The 15,734-nt window shown below is 41.3% G+C and overlaps 2 protein-coding genes across 2 annotated transcripts in view; one reads left to right on the top strand and one right to left on the bottom strand.

Moving 5' to 3' along the window:
• Positions 1–15,734, bottom strand: part of LOC111956639 (actin-binding protein IPP) — a 390,618-nt gene that overhangs the window by 206,245 nt on the left and 168,639 nt on the right. The gene's annotated exons all lie outside the window — the stretch shown is intronic.
• Positions 1–15,734, top strand: part of LOC111956414 (uncharacterized) — a 109,116-nt gene that overhangs the window by 78,029 nt on the left and 15,353 nt on the right. Inside the window, exons 20-28 of the mRNA XM_023976872.2 lie at positions 98–212; positions 427–1,567; positions 2,202–2,214; positions 4,494–4,608; positions 8,104–8,294; positions 8,435–9,060; positions 10,252–10,333; positions 10,609–10,671; positions 11,581–11,884. Coding sequence (XP_023832640.2) covers positions 98–212; positions 427–1,567; positions 2,202–2,214; positions 4,494–4,608; positions 8,104–8,294; positions 8,435–9,060; positions 10,252–10,333; positions 10,609–10,671; positions 11,581–11,884 — 2,650 coding nt within the window. The remainder of the gene's footprint in view (positions 1–97; positions 213–426; positions 1,568–2,201; positions 2,215–4,493; positions 4,609–8,103; positions 8,295–8,434; positions 9,061–10,251; positions 10,334–10,608; positions 10,672–11,580; positions 11,885–15,734) is intronic.

The following is a 15,734-nucleotide window of genomic DNA, read 5'->3' as shown; positions in this document are numbered from 1 at the left end:
ATTATCAGGAGAATTTACTGTTTTTGTGTGATTCATGAGTATGAAAAGGGTTAGACATGGCGTGTGTCCAGAGTAATAACCTCAGTCCATGTTACAGCCTACAGATGTGGAGCAGAGAGTGGAGACTGAACCCATACTGATCAAAGATGAGGAGACAGCAGAGGACGTGTGGAAGACTGACCCTCAGGAAGAGCTCAGGATCACTGGAGAGGGTGGGTACGACCATAAGGGGTACTGCTCTGTCTGTCTATGGAAGACTGTGTGTGTGCTGGTGTGCACTTTTACAAATTGATACATTGTGGTTAGGTGTTTTATGTTCTGGCATATGTAGCGCACGGACACACAGTCAGTTCTAAAGCAGTCATGTTATGCAACTGTTAAGGGTCTTTTGTAACGTTTATTTTATGTTGATTCAAAAATCTTTAGAGTCTGGTTCCAAGCCTGGGAAACCACCATCCTTTGAGCAACGGCACTGTGATGAGGACTTCATCACACAACCCAACATATCTCCAGAAGACTCAGTGGAAAATTACCCCAATTCTGTTCATCCAGAGGAACCAGGCACACCTTGGCTATCATCTACAGAGGTGTTCAGCACAGAGCAGCAACAGCCAGACGAGGACGAGGACTCACTAGACCTAGTGATGGTGAAGGATGAGAAAGAGGAGGAGTTAGATCAGACCACGGCCCTGGCAGGACCTGACCAGTTTGTCATGGATGAGACTGATGGGCAGCTGTGGACCTCTGTGGATCCAGGCAGAGACACTGACCCTGATGGCCACCCAGATTTCTCCTTTCATTCCACAGAAGAGTACTCTCAGAATATCTCAATTTTCCCATCTCATAGTGGGCTGCCATCCGTTTCTACTATGACAGATGAAGTGGGGCCATCACTTCACACTTCTATATGGAAACCACATGCTAACATGTTCAGTGCAGCAGCACACATGAAAAGACATATCAGGACAATGGCTGATGAGACTAGACAACAGATGCCAGAGGGACAGAGCAGTGAGATGCTGAACTCAAGTAATGAAGGAAAAAGTTTAGCTCTACAGCCAAGACTGCATCAATACAGGGCTTCAGAAGCAACAGTGAGATTGAGTGAGTGCATGACAGGGTCAAACATGGCCACCACCTCCACCTTCTCTGGATACAGCCTGAGTCACAGTAGTTTTAACATGGTGAAGAGAATGAGGACTCAGTGGAGATCAGGCGGKACCACCGAGAGGCGTTTCAGCTGCACCTTCTGTGGGAAGAGCTTCCAGCGTCTCTGCCAGCTCAAAGTACACCTCCGGAGTCACACCGGAGAGAAACCATACACCTGCGAACAGTGTGGCAGGAGTTTCACCAAACAGTGCAACCTGATCAGACATGCTCTGGTCCACACCGGGGAGAAGCCTTACGAGTGCACACAGTGTGGGAAATGCTTCACCCAGCGCTCCAAAATGAAGTCACATCAAAGAACTCACATAGGGGAGGGTCCAGTCTCTCAATACGTGGTACCCGCATACCCTGGGGATCCACACACAAGTTTAATGTTGTCTCAGAACAGATGGAATAAATAGTTCATAATTGCATAGTTTTTCTTTAACAATTACTTAAACTGCATACTGTGTACTAATCTTATTACATAGTATTTAGAACGTACGTTGTCAATTGAATGCCGTAAGCAAGAAATACTAGGCTCCTCCTACTGAAGGCCTCATCTAATGTGCAATTGCATTGATTCCCGACATTCATTAATTTTGGTACAGCGTGTCTCATCAGTTATACCTTTTTCTATCCTTTAATAAATACCATACCACATTTTCAGACGGGTTTCTTTAGGTTGTGTTCATGAGAATGGAAATGACAATATTTGATCATATATAAACCATTTGTTTTTATGAATGGTTGAAGTGTTTCTGTATTTTACGTTTCACCACAGTGTGTCGTGCATTATGCATCTCTAGCCTTTTATGCTTGATAACCATGTGAGCCATAGCATTGCACTGCACTCTCCCCTTCATGTAGCCATATGTTTTGGCTAAAAACACAAGACTTTTTACAATCTGAAGAATTTATTCAGATAGTAAAGCGTCTTATTTTTTAGTCAATAGATATGGTTACCCTACACTGTAAATTCAGACTAGAATATAATCTGGTACAGTATTTGCCTTTCCAGTGCTAATTCTAAGAATTTTCAACTGCTGTTGCAGTCTCATATTTACGGTAATAAATACTTGCATCATGAGTTGAACGGAAGTGTGTTTGCAATTGCTCATTTATCTCCCACTTCACTACATTGTTGTCATTTAGCAATATCTACGAACTGTTTATTGCTCATTAGCTTGGAAATTGTAGACTTTTTACTTCAAATAAAGAATTAAAATCTATATTTTGGGCTGGACAAGATGGTGGGCTGCAATTTTCAGGTGCAGTTATTTCCATTATGGACGTGTTAGCTAAAGCAGCTGTAGCAGAAATAAACAATCGTGTAGATGATAGCTGTGCTGTTATACGTTTGGAAATGTCCCAAAGCCAGCGAGATATTGATGTACTGAAAAGGAAGTGTCAAATGATGGAGAACGAGCTGAAGAAAACGCACAGACGAAAAGGTAGTTGATGTGTTATTATTCATTATAATATTGATTGCATATGCAAAACCCAAATGTGTGAATAGCCCTAATATTTGACTGAATATAATTATTTCCCATGGCATCAGAGAGACCTTCATATCCAGTCAAGATTGTTTTGAACAAGCAGAGGAGTAGCTCACAGTGCAGACAGCGAGATGTCTGTTGAAGAGGTCTCTCAACCCCATGTGTGATACATCACCTTTTACAACCAAAAAATATTTAACCTTTATTTAACCAGGTAGGCTAGTTGAGAACAAGTTTTCATTTACAACTGCGACCTGGCCAGGATAAAGCAAAGCAGTTCGACACATACAACAACACAGAGTTACACATGGAATAAACAAAAATACAGTCAATAATTCAGTAGAAAAAGTCTATATACAGTGTGTGCAAATGAGGTAGGATAAGGGAGGTAAAGCAATAAATAGGCCAGGGTGGCGAAGTAAATACAATTATTGCAATTAAACACTGGAATGGTAGATGTGCAGAAGATGAATGTGCAAGTAGAGATACTGGGGTGCAAAGGAGCAAAATAAATAAATACAGTATGGGGATGAGGTAGTTGGATGGGCTATTTACAGATGGGCTATGTACAGGTGCAGTGATCTGTGAGCTGCTCTGACAGCTGGTGCTTAAAGCTAGTGAGGAAGATATGAGTCTCCAGCTTCAGTGATTTTTGCAGTTCGTTCCAGTCATTGGCAGCAGAGAACTGGAAGGAAAGGCGGCCAAAGGAAGAATTGGTTTGGGGGTGACCAGTGAGATATAACTGCTGGAGCGCGTGCTACGGGTGGGTGCTGCTATGGTGACCAGTGAGCTGAGATAAGGTGGGCTTTACCTAGCAGAGACTTGTAGATGACCTGGAGCTTTTGGCGGGTTTGGCGACGAGTATGAAGCGAAGGCTAACCAACGAGAGCGTACAGGTGGGTAGTATATGGGGTGGGTAGTATATGGGGCTTTGGTGACAAAACGGATGGCACTGTGATAGACTGCATCCAATTTGTTGAGTAGACTGTTGGAGGCTATTTTGTAAATGACATCGCCGAAGTCGAGGATCGGTAGGATGGTCAGTTTTACGAGGGTTTGTTTGGCAGCATGAGTGAAGGATGCTTTGTTGCAAAATAGGAAGCCGATTCTAGATATAATTTTGGATTGGAGATGCTTAATGTGAGTCTGGAAGGAGAGTTTACAGTCTAACCAGACACCTAGGTATTTGTAGATGTCCACATATTCTAAGTCAGAACAATCCAGAGTAGTGATGCTGGATGGGCGGGCAGGTGTAGGCAGCGATCGGTTGAAGAGCATGCATTTAGTTTTACTTGCATTTACAGAGACCTGAGCTCTTGGATCAATTCTGTTATTGGAATATCAGTAGAATTTACCGCTTTTGTGTGATTCATGAGTATGAAAGCATCAGATATATGTTCATATACAAAGCCCTTCTGTTCTGGGTAAACTCCCTATTTACCTAGCCTGCTCTCCTTACCAGATATTACCTCTGTAGCCTGCAGTTACTGAGTTAAGAAAGACTGCCTTCTCCTATTGTGCACCAGAATCATGACATTTTCTACAAATTATGCTTCAACTAGATGTACTAAACTAGTGCCCTCAGTGAGTTTAAAACTCTGGTACCAAACTCTGTTCAGGAGGAGTGTAAATGTTTCCTGGAGGCTGATGTTGTATTGTGGTGCTTTGAATGTTGAATGTTTTAAATGTTTTATTGATTGCTGCTACTTTCTTGGCCAGGTCTCGCTTGCAAAAGAGACTGTCCTCTGTCTCAATGGGCTTTTCCTGGCGAAATAAAGGTAAATAAAAAATCTAGATATTTTTTAAATGGTCTGTGTCCAGAATAATAACTTCAGTCCCCTGTTATAGTCTACAGATGTGGAGCAGAGAGTAGAGACTGAAGCTTCTCTGATCAAAGATGAGGGAACAGCAGAGGACGTGTGGAAGACTGACCCTCAGGAAGAGCTCAGAATCACTGGAGAGGGTGGGTGCGTCCATAAGGGATACTGCTCTTTCAAATCAAAATGTATTGGTGGGGTACACAGATTTGCAGACATTATCATGAGTGCAGGAAAATGCTTAATTTTTCTAGTACCAACATTGCATTAATACCTAGCAACAAAAATACAATTAAAAAATAATACACAAGTAATCCTGATATTCAATTTTTTTAAATTTCATAAAGAAAGAAATTAAGATTTATCAGAATGAGCAAAGTCAGAGACCAAAATATAAATACCTATACATATAATGTATATATATACAGTTGAAGTCGGACGTTTACATACACTATAGGCAAATACATTTAAACTCAGTTTTTCACAATTCCTGACATTTAATCCTAGTAAAACTTCCCTGTTTTAGGTCAGTTAAGATCACCACTTTATTTTAAGAATGTGAAATGTCAGAATAATAGTAGAGAGAATTATTTAATTTCAGATGTAATTTATTTTGTCACATTCCCAGTGGGTCAGAAGTGTACATACACTAAATTAGTATTTCATAGCATTGCCTTTAAATTGTTTAACTTGGGTCAAACGTTTCGGGTAGCCTTCCACAAGCTTCCCACAATAAGTTGGGTGAATTTTGGCCCATTCCTCCTGACAGAGCTGGTGTAACTGAGTCAGGTTTGTAGGCCTCCTTGCTCGCACATGCTTTTTCAGTCCTGCCCACACATTTTCTATGGGATTGAGGTCAGGGCTTTGTGATGGCCACTCCAATACTTTGACTTTGCTGTCCTTAAGCCATTTTGCCACAACTTTGGAAGTATGCTTGGGGTCATTGTCCATTTGGAAGACCCATTTGCGACCAAGCTTTAACTTCCTGACTGATGTCTTGAGATGTTGCTTCAATATATCCACATCATTTTCCTACCACATGATGCCATCTATTTTGTGAAGTGCACCTATAACATGATGCTTCCACCCCCATGCGTCACGGTTGGGATGGTGTATTTCGGCTTGCAAGCCTCCCCCTTTTTCCTCCAAACCTAACGATGGTCATTATGGCCAAACAGTTCCATTTTTGTTTCATCAGACCAGAGGATATTTCTCCAAAAAGTACGATCTTTGTCCCCATGTGCAGTTGCAAACCGTAGTCTGGCTTTTTTATGGCGGTTTTGTAGCAGTGGCTTCTTCCTTGCTGAGAGGCCTTTCAGGTAATGTCGATATAGGACTCGTTTTACTGTGGATATAGATACTTTTGTACCTGTTTCCTCCAGCATCTTCACAAGGTCCTTTGCTATTGTTCTGGGATTGATTTGCACTTTTTTGCACCAAAGTATGTTCATCTCTAGGAGACACAACGAGTCTCCTTCCTGAGCGGTATGACAGCGGCATGGTCCCATGGTGTTTATACTTGCGTACTATTGTTTGTACAGATGAACGTGGTACCTTCAGGCATTTGGAAATTGCTCCCAAGGATGAACTAGACTTGTGGAGGTCTACAATTTTTTTCTGAGGTCTTGGCTGATTTCTTTTGATTTTCCCATGATGTCAAGCAAAGAGGTTGACAACAGGTACTCCTCCAATTGACTCAAATTATGTCAATTAGCCTATCAGAAGCTTCTAAAGCCATGACATCATTTTCTGGAATTTTCCAAGCTGTTTATTAAAGGCACAGTCAACTTAGTGTATGTAAACTTCTGACCCACTGGAATTGTGATGCAGTGAATTATAAGTTAAATAATTGTCTGTAAACAATTGTTGGAAAAATTACTTGTGTCATGCACAAAGTATATGTCCTAACCGACTTGCCAAAACTATAGTTTATTAACAAGACATTTGTSGAGTTGTTGAAAAACGAGTTTTAATGACTCCAACCTAAGTGTATGTAAACTTCCGACTTAAACTGCATATAAAGTACCAGTCAAAAGTTTAGACACACCTACTCATTCCAGGGTTTTTCTTAATTTTTACTGTTTTCTACATTGTAGAACAATAGTGAAGACATCAAAACTATGAAATAACACATATGGAATCATGTAGTAACCAAAAAAGTGTTTAACAAATCAAAATATTTTTAGATTTGAGATTCTTCAAAGTAGCCAACATTTGCCTTGTTGACAGCTTTGCACACTCTTGGCATTCTCTCAATCAGCTTCACCTGGAATGCTTTTCCAACAGTCTTGAAGGAGTTCCCACATATGCTGAGCACTTGTTGGCTGCTTTTCCTTCACTCTGCGGTCCAATTCATCCCAAACCATCTCAATTGGGTTGAGGTTAGGTGATTGTGGAGGCCAGGTCATCTGATGCAGCACTCCATCTCTCTCCTTCTTGGTCAAATAACCTTTACTCAGCATGGAGGTGTGTTGGGTCATTGTCCTGTTGGAAAACAAATGATAGTCTCACTAAGCGCAAGCCAGATGGGATGGCGTATCGCTGCAGAATGCTGTGGTAGCCATGCTGGTTAAGTGTGCCTTGAATTCTAAATAAATCACTGACAGTGTCACCAGCAAAGCACCATCACACCTCCTCCCCCATGGTTCACGGTGGGAGAAACACATGCGCAGATCATCCGTTCACCTACTCTGCGTCTCACAAAGACACAGCGGTTGGAACCAAAAATCTAAAATTTGGACTCATCAGACCAAAGGACAGATTTCCACCAGTCTAATGTCCATTGCTCATGTTTCTTGGCCCAAGCAAGTCTCTTCGTATTGGGTTCCTTTAGTAGTGGTTTCTTTGCAGCAATTCCACCATGAAGACCAGATTCTTGCAGTCTCCTCTGAACAGTTGTTGTTGAGATGTGTCACTTGAACTCTGTGAATTTGTTTGGGCTGCAAGCATTTGTTTGGGCTGCAATTTCTGAGGCTGGTAACTCTAATGAAGTTATCCTTAATATCTGGGTCTTCCTTACCTGTGGTGGTCCTCCTGAGAGCCAGTTTCATCATAGCACTTCAACTGCACTTGAAGAAACTTTAAAAGTTCTTGAAATGTTCCGCATTGACTGACCTTGATGTCTTAAAGTAATGATGGATTTTAATTTCTCTTTGCTCATTTAAGCTGTTCTTGCCATAATATGGACTTGGAATTTTCCCAAAAAGATCTATCTTTTGTATACCACCCCTACCTTGTCACAACACAACTGATTGCCTCAAACGCATTAAATGAACATTTAACATGGCACACCTGTTAATTGAAATGCATTCCAGATGACTACCTCATGAAGCTGGTTGAGAGAAGGCCTAGAGTGTGCCAAGCTGTCATCAAGGCAAAGGGTGGCTACTTTGAAGAGTCTCACATATAAAATATATTTTGATTTGTTTAACACTTTTTTGTTTACTACATGATTCCATATGTGTTATTTCATAGTTTTGATGTCTTCACTTTTATTCTACAATGTAGAAAATAGTACAAATAAAGAAAACCCCTGGAATGAGTATGTGTGTCCAAAACCAGTCATAAGTTTGGATAAATCTACTCATTGCAAGGATTTCTTTATTTTTACAATATATTCCCCGAATATTACCCCATTTCAGATCAGTCAGAGGAACCAGGCACACCCCTGCTCGCATCTACAGAGGTTCAGCACCGACCAGCCGAGGACAAGGACCCACTAGAGCTAGTGATGGTGAAGGATGAGAAAGAGGAGGAGCTGGATCAGACCACGGTCCCGGCAGGACCTCACCAGTTTGTCATGGATGAGAATGATGGGCAGCTATGGGCCTCTGTGGGTCCAGGCAGAGACACTGACCCTGATGGCCACCCAGATTTCTCCTTTCATTCCACAGAAGAGTACTCTCAGAATATCTCAATTTTCCCATCTCATAGTGGGCTGCCATCCATTCCTACTATGACAGATGATGTATGCTACATGCTAACATGTTCAGTGCAGCAAAACACATGAAAAGACATGTCAGAACATTGGCTGATGAGACTAGACAACAGATGCCAGAGGGACAGAGCAGTGAGAGGCTAAACTCAAATAATGAAGGAAATAGTTTAGCTCTACAGCCAAGGCAGCATCAATACAGGGCTTCAGAAGCAACAGTGAGATTGAGTGAGTGCATGACAGGGTCAAACATGGCCACCACCTCCACCTTCTCTGGATACAGCCTGAGTCACAGTAGTTTTAACATGGTGAAGAGAATGAGGACTCAGTGGAGATCAGGCGGCACCACCGAGAGGCGTTTCAGCTGCACCTTCTGTGGGAAGAGCTTCCAGCGTTTCTGGCAGCTAAAAGTACACCTCCGGAGTCACACCGGAGAGAAACCATACACCTGTGAACAGTGTGGCAGGAGTTTTACCAAGCAGTGCAACCTGATCAGACATGCTGTAGTACACAGTGGGGAGAAGCCCTTCGAGTGCACACAGTGTGGGAAATGCTTCACCCAGCGCTCTAACATGACATCACATCAAAGAACTCACATAGGAGAGAGTGCAGTGTCTTCATATGTGGCACCTGCATACCCTGGTGATCCACACACAAGTTTAATGTAGTCTCAGAACAGATGGAACAAATAAGAACATAATTGCAATTCCTTTGTGAAAATATAGTAAAGATATTTTTGAACATTTTGACAAGATTTTTCTCCTCATTGATTTGTGCAATGGTTTTCATATTTGACTGTTAATAGATCCTTATTTACAGCTGCTAACATTGGGTATTTTTACAACAAAATCGTAAAAAAACATATAATATTCAATCAAATGTATTTAATGAAAGAGTCAATCTGTGCTTTTAGATTAATAATATGTAGGATCCATTTAGTCTGTATTGTCTAGGTAGTGTCTGACTATCTGGGATGTCACGTCTTGCCACAAGGGACAGTCTCACATCAGGTCAGGTTAATAACTCAATTCCACTTGATTTTCAGAGTTCGATTTCCAAGTTATTCTGCTGCCCCAAAATGTTAAGTTACTGTATGTCTTCTCAAAACTAGACAAAAAAATATTTGTTTCAGTGTAATAGGCTATACATGTTCATACAACTTTAGATTTTAAATCTGGAAACGACACTTATTTAAGCTGACACCACTGGTACTGTATAAAACTGGTCATCTGAATCAAGGTTCATTAGATGCTGTAGATTGCTAAATAGATGAGAGAAATTGATTGGTAGTTTGAAGGATTTACTGTTTCATTGATTTGCCAGAGGCGGAGATAATTGGGGAAAGAGAAAGAGGGACAGAAAGTCAACAGGGGAAGTTTAGTGGTTTCTTACGTCAATGCTTGCTGCTGCTTGGTTGTGCTGGTGCAGAGTGAAGGTAGGAATAGTTTAACTCTTTTTCTTACTCTTTCTCATTCTTGTTTATACCTCAAACTCACTCTGAAACTTGAGAGGAGTAACAGTAACAGTGTGTTAGGGGTGGAATGGTAGGGGTCATGGGGATGCAGAGGTGGTGGGGTCAGGCTCAGAAGGTTCATGATCTACGACAGGCCTGCAGTCAGAACGACGTACAATTCAATTGACGTCCGCTTTCATGAGAAGGCCAAAATAGCCACGAGATGCAGGGAGGAGAGGTCCTCTTATCAGTCACAGATAACAGCCAGAGCCATGGTTTGGAGTGTCAGGGTGACCATCAGCTTAATCATACACATTTTGATACATATTGTGAACCATCTGTAAACAAGTTGTTATATGAATAATTTATTAACTGCAATGTTATTCTGTGTCCTGTCTCCAGAGTTGGTGGTGTGTGGAGATTCCAAGGGAAACGTGGTTCCAAGCAGCCACCAAACATCAACTCCTGGGGCAGCAAGAAACCTGTAAGATCTCTCCCTTTTCCTCTGATGAAACTGAAGATTGATTTTCCCTAGGCACACAGTGACAGGATCAGTGTACTGCGACTCAACAACAGCACGATGATCTCAGCGTCCCATGACAAAACTGTGGACAGAAACACCAAGAAACAGGTTCATGTCATTTTAACTCTTCAGTTTCCACACACTCAAATAATTTCATCAAGAATGGATGAAAAGTCAGACCAATGCCCTTTTTGTTTATATATGCTTACACTCCATCTCTCTCTAACTCTGTACAGGTGTTTGTGTGTGCGGGTCCTGTTCTGGTCTTGGAGGTGAACCCACACTGCTCCAGTGAACTGGTGTGTGGCGATGCACTGGGCCAGCTCTACTTCCTCTCCTGGAGAGAATAACCACCCAGTGTACACACCGTCATTGTATACACGCACTGCTCCATATACATCCAATCATAATTAACTAACTCTCACACGGACATGTCAGTGCTACTGTAATCGTATGCATATTCTCTCAGGTAGCCCCATCAATGCTATCTTCTACACACTATCTAATATGCATACTCTTTATATCTAATACCTCTACTTATATATGTATGTGCCTTAAAAACCCTAAGTGAAGAACCTCAATGTAAATCAGCTATAATGCATATTATTTTAAGTTTACATGAAACTAGATTATTGTCCTTGATCCCCAGCTGTGTCAAACAAGTTATATCCCTTTAATAAATACTATACCACATTTTCAGAATGGTTTCATTAGGTTGTGTGGATGACAATGGAGATGGCAATATTTTAAATGTTTAACAATTTCCTGACACCTGTGTTCCATCCTTTATAAAGGCATTATTAGACTCATAAGGAACCATAACTTTTAATAATGGTTGAATAAAGTGTTTTTGTATTTTATCACAGTGTGTTGTGCATTATACATTTATATAGTGCATTATAAATGCATATAACCTGTTATGCAGTTCTAACCATGTGAGCCACTGGACTTTAACGTATAATTTTTTTAGTCGATCGATATGGCTGTTCTATACACTTTGGTATTTCACTTGCCAGTGCTAAACTCTGCACATTTTGAAGGGCTTTTGCGGTCTCATATTTACGGTAATAAATACCTACGTCACAAGTTGAACGGAAGTGCGATTGCGCACGTATCTCCCTTTTGAACATTGTTGGAATTGATCAACGTCTATTGCTTCAATCGATCTCTTAACAAATGCCTAATTGAGCAAATAACATTTACCATAGTGTGAGAAATTGAAATTAACGGATTGTTTATTGCACATTGGCTCGAGATTTGTAGACTATTTACTTAATCACAGAGAATACTGGCTGAACAAGATGGCCAGCTGCAATTTCCAGGCGCAGTTGGTCTCCCTAATGGACGTTTTAGCTAAAGCAGCTGTAGCAGAAATAAACCAACGTGTAGATGATAGCTGTGCTGTTATACGTTTGGAAATTACCCAAAGCCAGCGAGATATTGATTTACTGAAAAGGAAGTGCCAAGTGATGGAGAGCGAGCTGAAGAAAACACAACGAGCCAGGAGAAAAGGTAGTTGATGACGTCTTATTCATGGTAATTTGATTGCTAGCCCATTCAATAGACCAGGGATGGGCAACTAGCGGGGTCTCAATTTACTGTTTAGAGTTACAATAGTAGAATACATAGTAGAATACACAAAGTAGAATACACAAGGTGAAATTGAGTTGTGCATCAGCAGTTCTCTTATGTCAGTCACTCAATCAGCCCATGTCAGCTAACATTTTTTTTAGACTAGTAAATTAGTCTAGCTAGGAACTTACAAAAGAAGATTGCAGTTTTGAAACTGCAGTAAAAGTGCAGTAACTGCTGTCAACTGTGGTATTTTGTGTGCAGTAATTGCAGAATAACAAAAAAAAAGGTGCTATTTTGGTCGCAGTATTTGCAGCATACTGCAGTTATACCGCATTCTAACTACAGTTATACTGCAGTTATACTGCACTCTGACTGCAATCTTTTTTCGTAAGGGGCTGTCTAAACTTGTCGTAATCATGGTTGAATTACCGATGGGATCTGCATTGATTTTGTAAGTCACTCTCGCTCAGATATCATATTAAAAACTGCAAACATTTCTCTCCACCCTATGGCAAAAAAAAGTTGTAATTTTTAAAATTTAACCAGGTAGGCTATTTACAAATGCGACCTGGCCAAGATAAAGCAAAGCAGTGCGACACAAACAACAACACAGAGTTACACATGGAATAAACAAATATACAGTCAATAATACAATAGAAAAAGTCTATATACAGTGTGTGCAAATGAGGTAGGATAAGGGAGGTAAGGCAATAAATAGGCCATAGTGGCAAAATAATTACAATATAGCAATTAAACATGAGTGATAGATGTGCAGAAGATGAGTGTGCAAGTAGAGATACTGGGGTGCAAAGGAGCAAAATAAATAACAGTTTGGGGTTGAGGTAGTTGGATGGGTTATTTACAGATGGGCTATGTACAGGTGCAATGATCTGTGAGCTGCTCTGACAGCTGGTGCTTAAAGTTAGTGAGGGAGATATGAGTCTCCAGCTTCAGTGATTTTGCAGTTCGTTCCAGTCATTGGCAGCAGAGAACTGGAAGGAAAGGCGGCCAAAGTAGGAATTGGCTTTGAGGTTGACCAGTGAAATATACCTGCTGGAGCACGTGCTACGAGTAGGTGCTGCTATGGTGACCAGTGAGCTGAGATAAGGCGGGGCTTTATCTAGCAAAGACTTATAGATGACCTGGAGCCAGTGGGTTTGGCGACAAATATGAAGCGAGGGCCAGCCAACGAGAGCGTACAGGTCGCAGTGGTGGGTAGTACATGGGACTTTGGTGACAAAACGGATGGCACTGTGATAGACTGCATCCAATTTGCTGAGTAGAGTGTTGGAGGCTATTTTGTAAATGGCATCGCTGAAGTCGAGGATCGGTAGGATGGTCAGTTTTACAAGGGTATGTTTGGCAGCATGAGTGAAGGATGTTTTGTTGCGAAATAGGAAGCCGATTCCAGATTTAATTTTGGATTGGAGGTGCTTAATGTGAGTCTGGAAGGAGAGTTTACAGTCTAACCAGACACCTAGGTATTTGTAGATGTCCACATATTCTAAGTCAGAACAATCCAGAGTAGTGATGCTGGATGGGCGGGCAGGTGTAGGCAGCGATCGGTTGAAGAGCATGCATTTAGTTTTACTTGCATTTAAGAGGCAGTTGGAGGCCACGGAAGGAGAGTTGTGTGGCATTGAAGCTCGTCTGGAGGTTAGTTAACACAGTGTCCAAAGAAGGGCCCTGAAGTATACAGAATAGAGGTCGACCGATTATGATTTTCAATACCGATACCGATTATTGGAGGACAAAAAAAGCCGATACCGATTAATCGTCCGATTTATTAAAAAAAAAAATATATATATATACAAGTGGGGAGAACAAGTATTTGATACACTGCCGATTTTGCAGGTTTTCCTACTTACAAAGCATGTAGAGGTCTGTAATTTTTTATCATAGGTACACTTCAACTGTGAGAGACGGAATCTAAAACAAAAATCCAGAAAATCACATTGTATGATTTTTAAGTAATTAATTTGCATTTTATTGCATGACATAAGTATTTGATCACCTACCAACCAGTAAGAATTCCGGCTCTCACAGACCTGTTAGTTTTTCTTTAAGAAGCCCTCCTGTTCTCCACTCATTACCTGTATTAACTGCACCTGTTTGAACTCGTTACCTGTAATAAAAACACCTGTCCACACACTCAATCAAACAGACTCCAACCTCTCCACAATGGCCAAGACCAGAGAGCTGTATAAGGACATCAGGGATAAAATTGTAGACATGCAACAGGCTGGGATGGGCTACAGGACAATAGGCAAGCAGCTTGGTGAGAAGGCAACAACTGTTGGCGCAATTATAGAAAATGGAAGAAGTTCAAGATGACGGTCAATCACCCTCGGTCTGGGGCTCCATGCAAGATCTCACCTCGTGGGCATCAATGATCATGAGGAAGGTGAGTTATCAGCCCAGAACTACCAGGCAGGACCTGGTCAATGACCTGAAGAGAGCTGGGACCACAGTCTCAAAGAAAACCATTAGTAACACACTACACGTCATGGATTAAAATCCTGCAGCGCACGCAAGGTCCACCTGCTCAAGCCAGCGCATGTCCAGGCCCGTCTGAAGTTTGCCAATGACCATCTGGATGATCCAGAGGAGGAATGGGAGCAGGTCATGTGGTCTGATGAGACAAAAATAGAGCTTTTTGGTCTAAACTCCTCGCCGTGTTTGGAGGAAGAAGAAGGATGAGTACAACCCAAGAACACCATCCAACCGTGAAGCATGGAGGTGGAAACATCATTCTTTGGCGATGCTTTTCTGCAAAGGGTACAGGATGACTGCACCGTATTGAGGGGAGGATGGATGGGGCCATGTATCGCGAGATCTTGGCCAACCCTCAGTAAGAGCATTGAAGATGGGTCGTGGCTGGGTCTTCCAGCATGACAACGACCCGAAACACACAGCCAGGGCAACTAAGGAGTGGGGCCGTAAGAAGCATCTCAAGGTCCTGGAGTGGCCTAGCCAGTCTCCAGACCTGAACCCAATAGAAAATCTTTGGAGGGAGCTGAAAGTCCGTATAGCCCCGCGACAGCCCCGAAACCTGAAGGATCTGGAGAAGATCTGTATGGAGGAGTGGGCCAAAATCCCTGCTGCAGTGTGTGCAAACCTGGTCAAGAACTACAGGAAACGTATGATCTCTGTAATTGCAAACAAGGTTTCTGTACCAAATATTAAGATCTGCTTTTCTGATGTATAAATACTTATGTCATGCAATAAAATGCAAATTAATTACTTAAAAATCATACAATGTGATTTTTGGATTTCTGTTTTAGATTCCGTCTCTCATAGTTGAAGTGTACCCATGATAGAAATTACAGACCTCTACATGCTTTGTAAGTAGGAAAACCTGCAAAATCGGCAGTGTATCAAATACTTGTTCTCCCACTGTATTATATATATATATATCATACACACACACACATTTGTGTAATAATGACAATTGCAACAATACTGAATGAACAATGAATACTTTTATTAACTTAATATAATACATAAATACACACACACGCACACAGCTCTGAAGTGACAATGATACTGAAGAGTCTGCTTAGGAGACAAATACTCTCAACTGTTTGAATAAAAATAGAGTTTAAGTTACCTGTGATGAATGTTGAAAACAAAAACTTTAATTTCTATATGCAGGAAATCCTATTTTAATAATGGGCATGGTAAGAATTGACAACCAAAGTGCGAGTCATAATTCCCATGACACCTTCTAGCAAAATCTGAAAAGCGGTTCCTTCATTTATTCCATAGGATATTTTTTAGATTCACT

This window comes from Salvelinus sp. IW2-2015, linkage group LG32 (genome assembly GCF_002910315.2).
Source record: "Salvelinus sp. IW2-2015 linkage group LG32, ASM291031v2, whole genome shotgun sequence".
Lineage (NCBI taxonomy): Eukaryota > Metazoa > Chordata > Actinopteri > Salmoniformes > Salmonidae > Salvelinus > Salvelinus sp. IW2-2015.
This window is presented reverse-complemented; position numbering and strand designations above follow the sequence as displayed.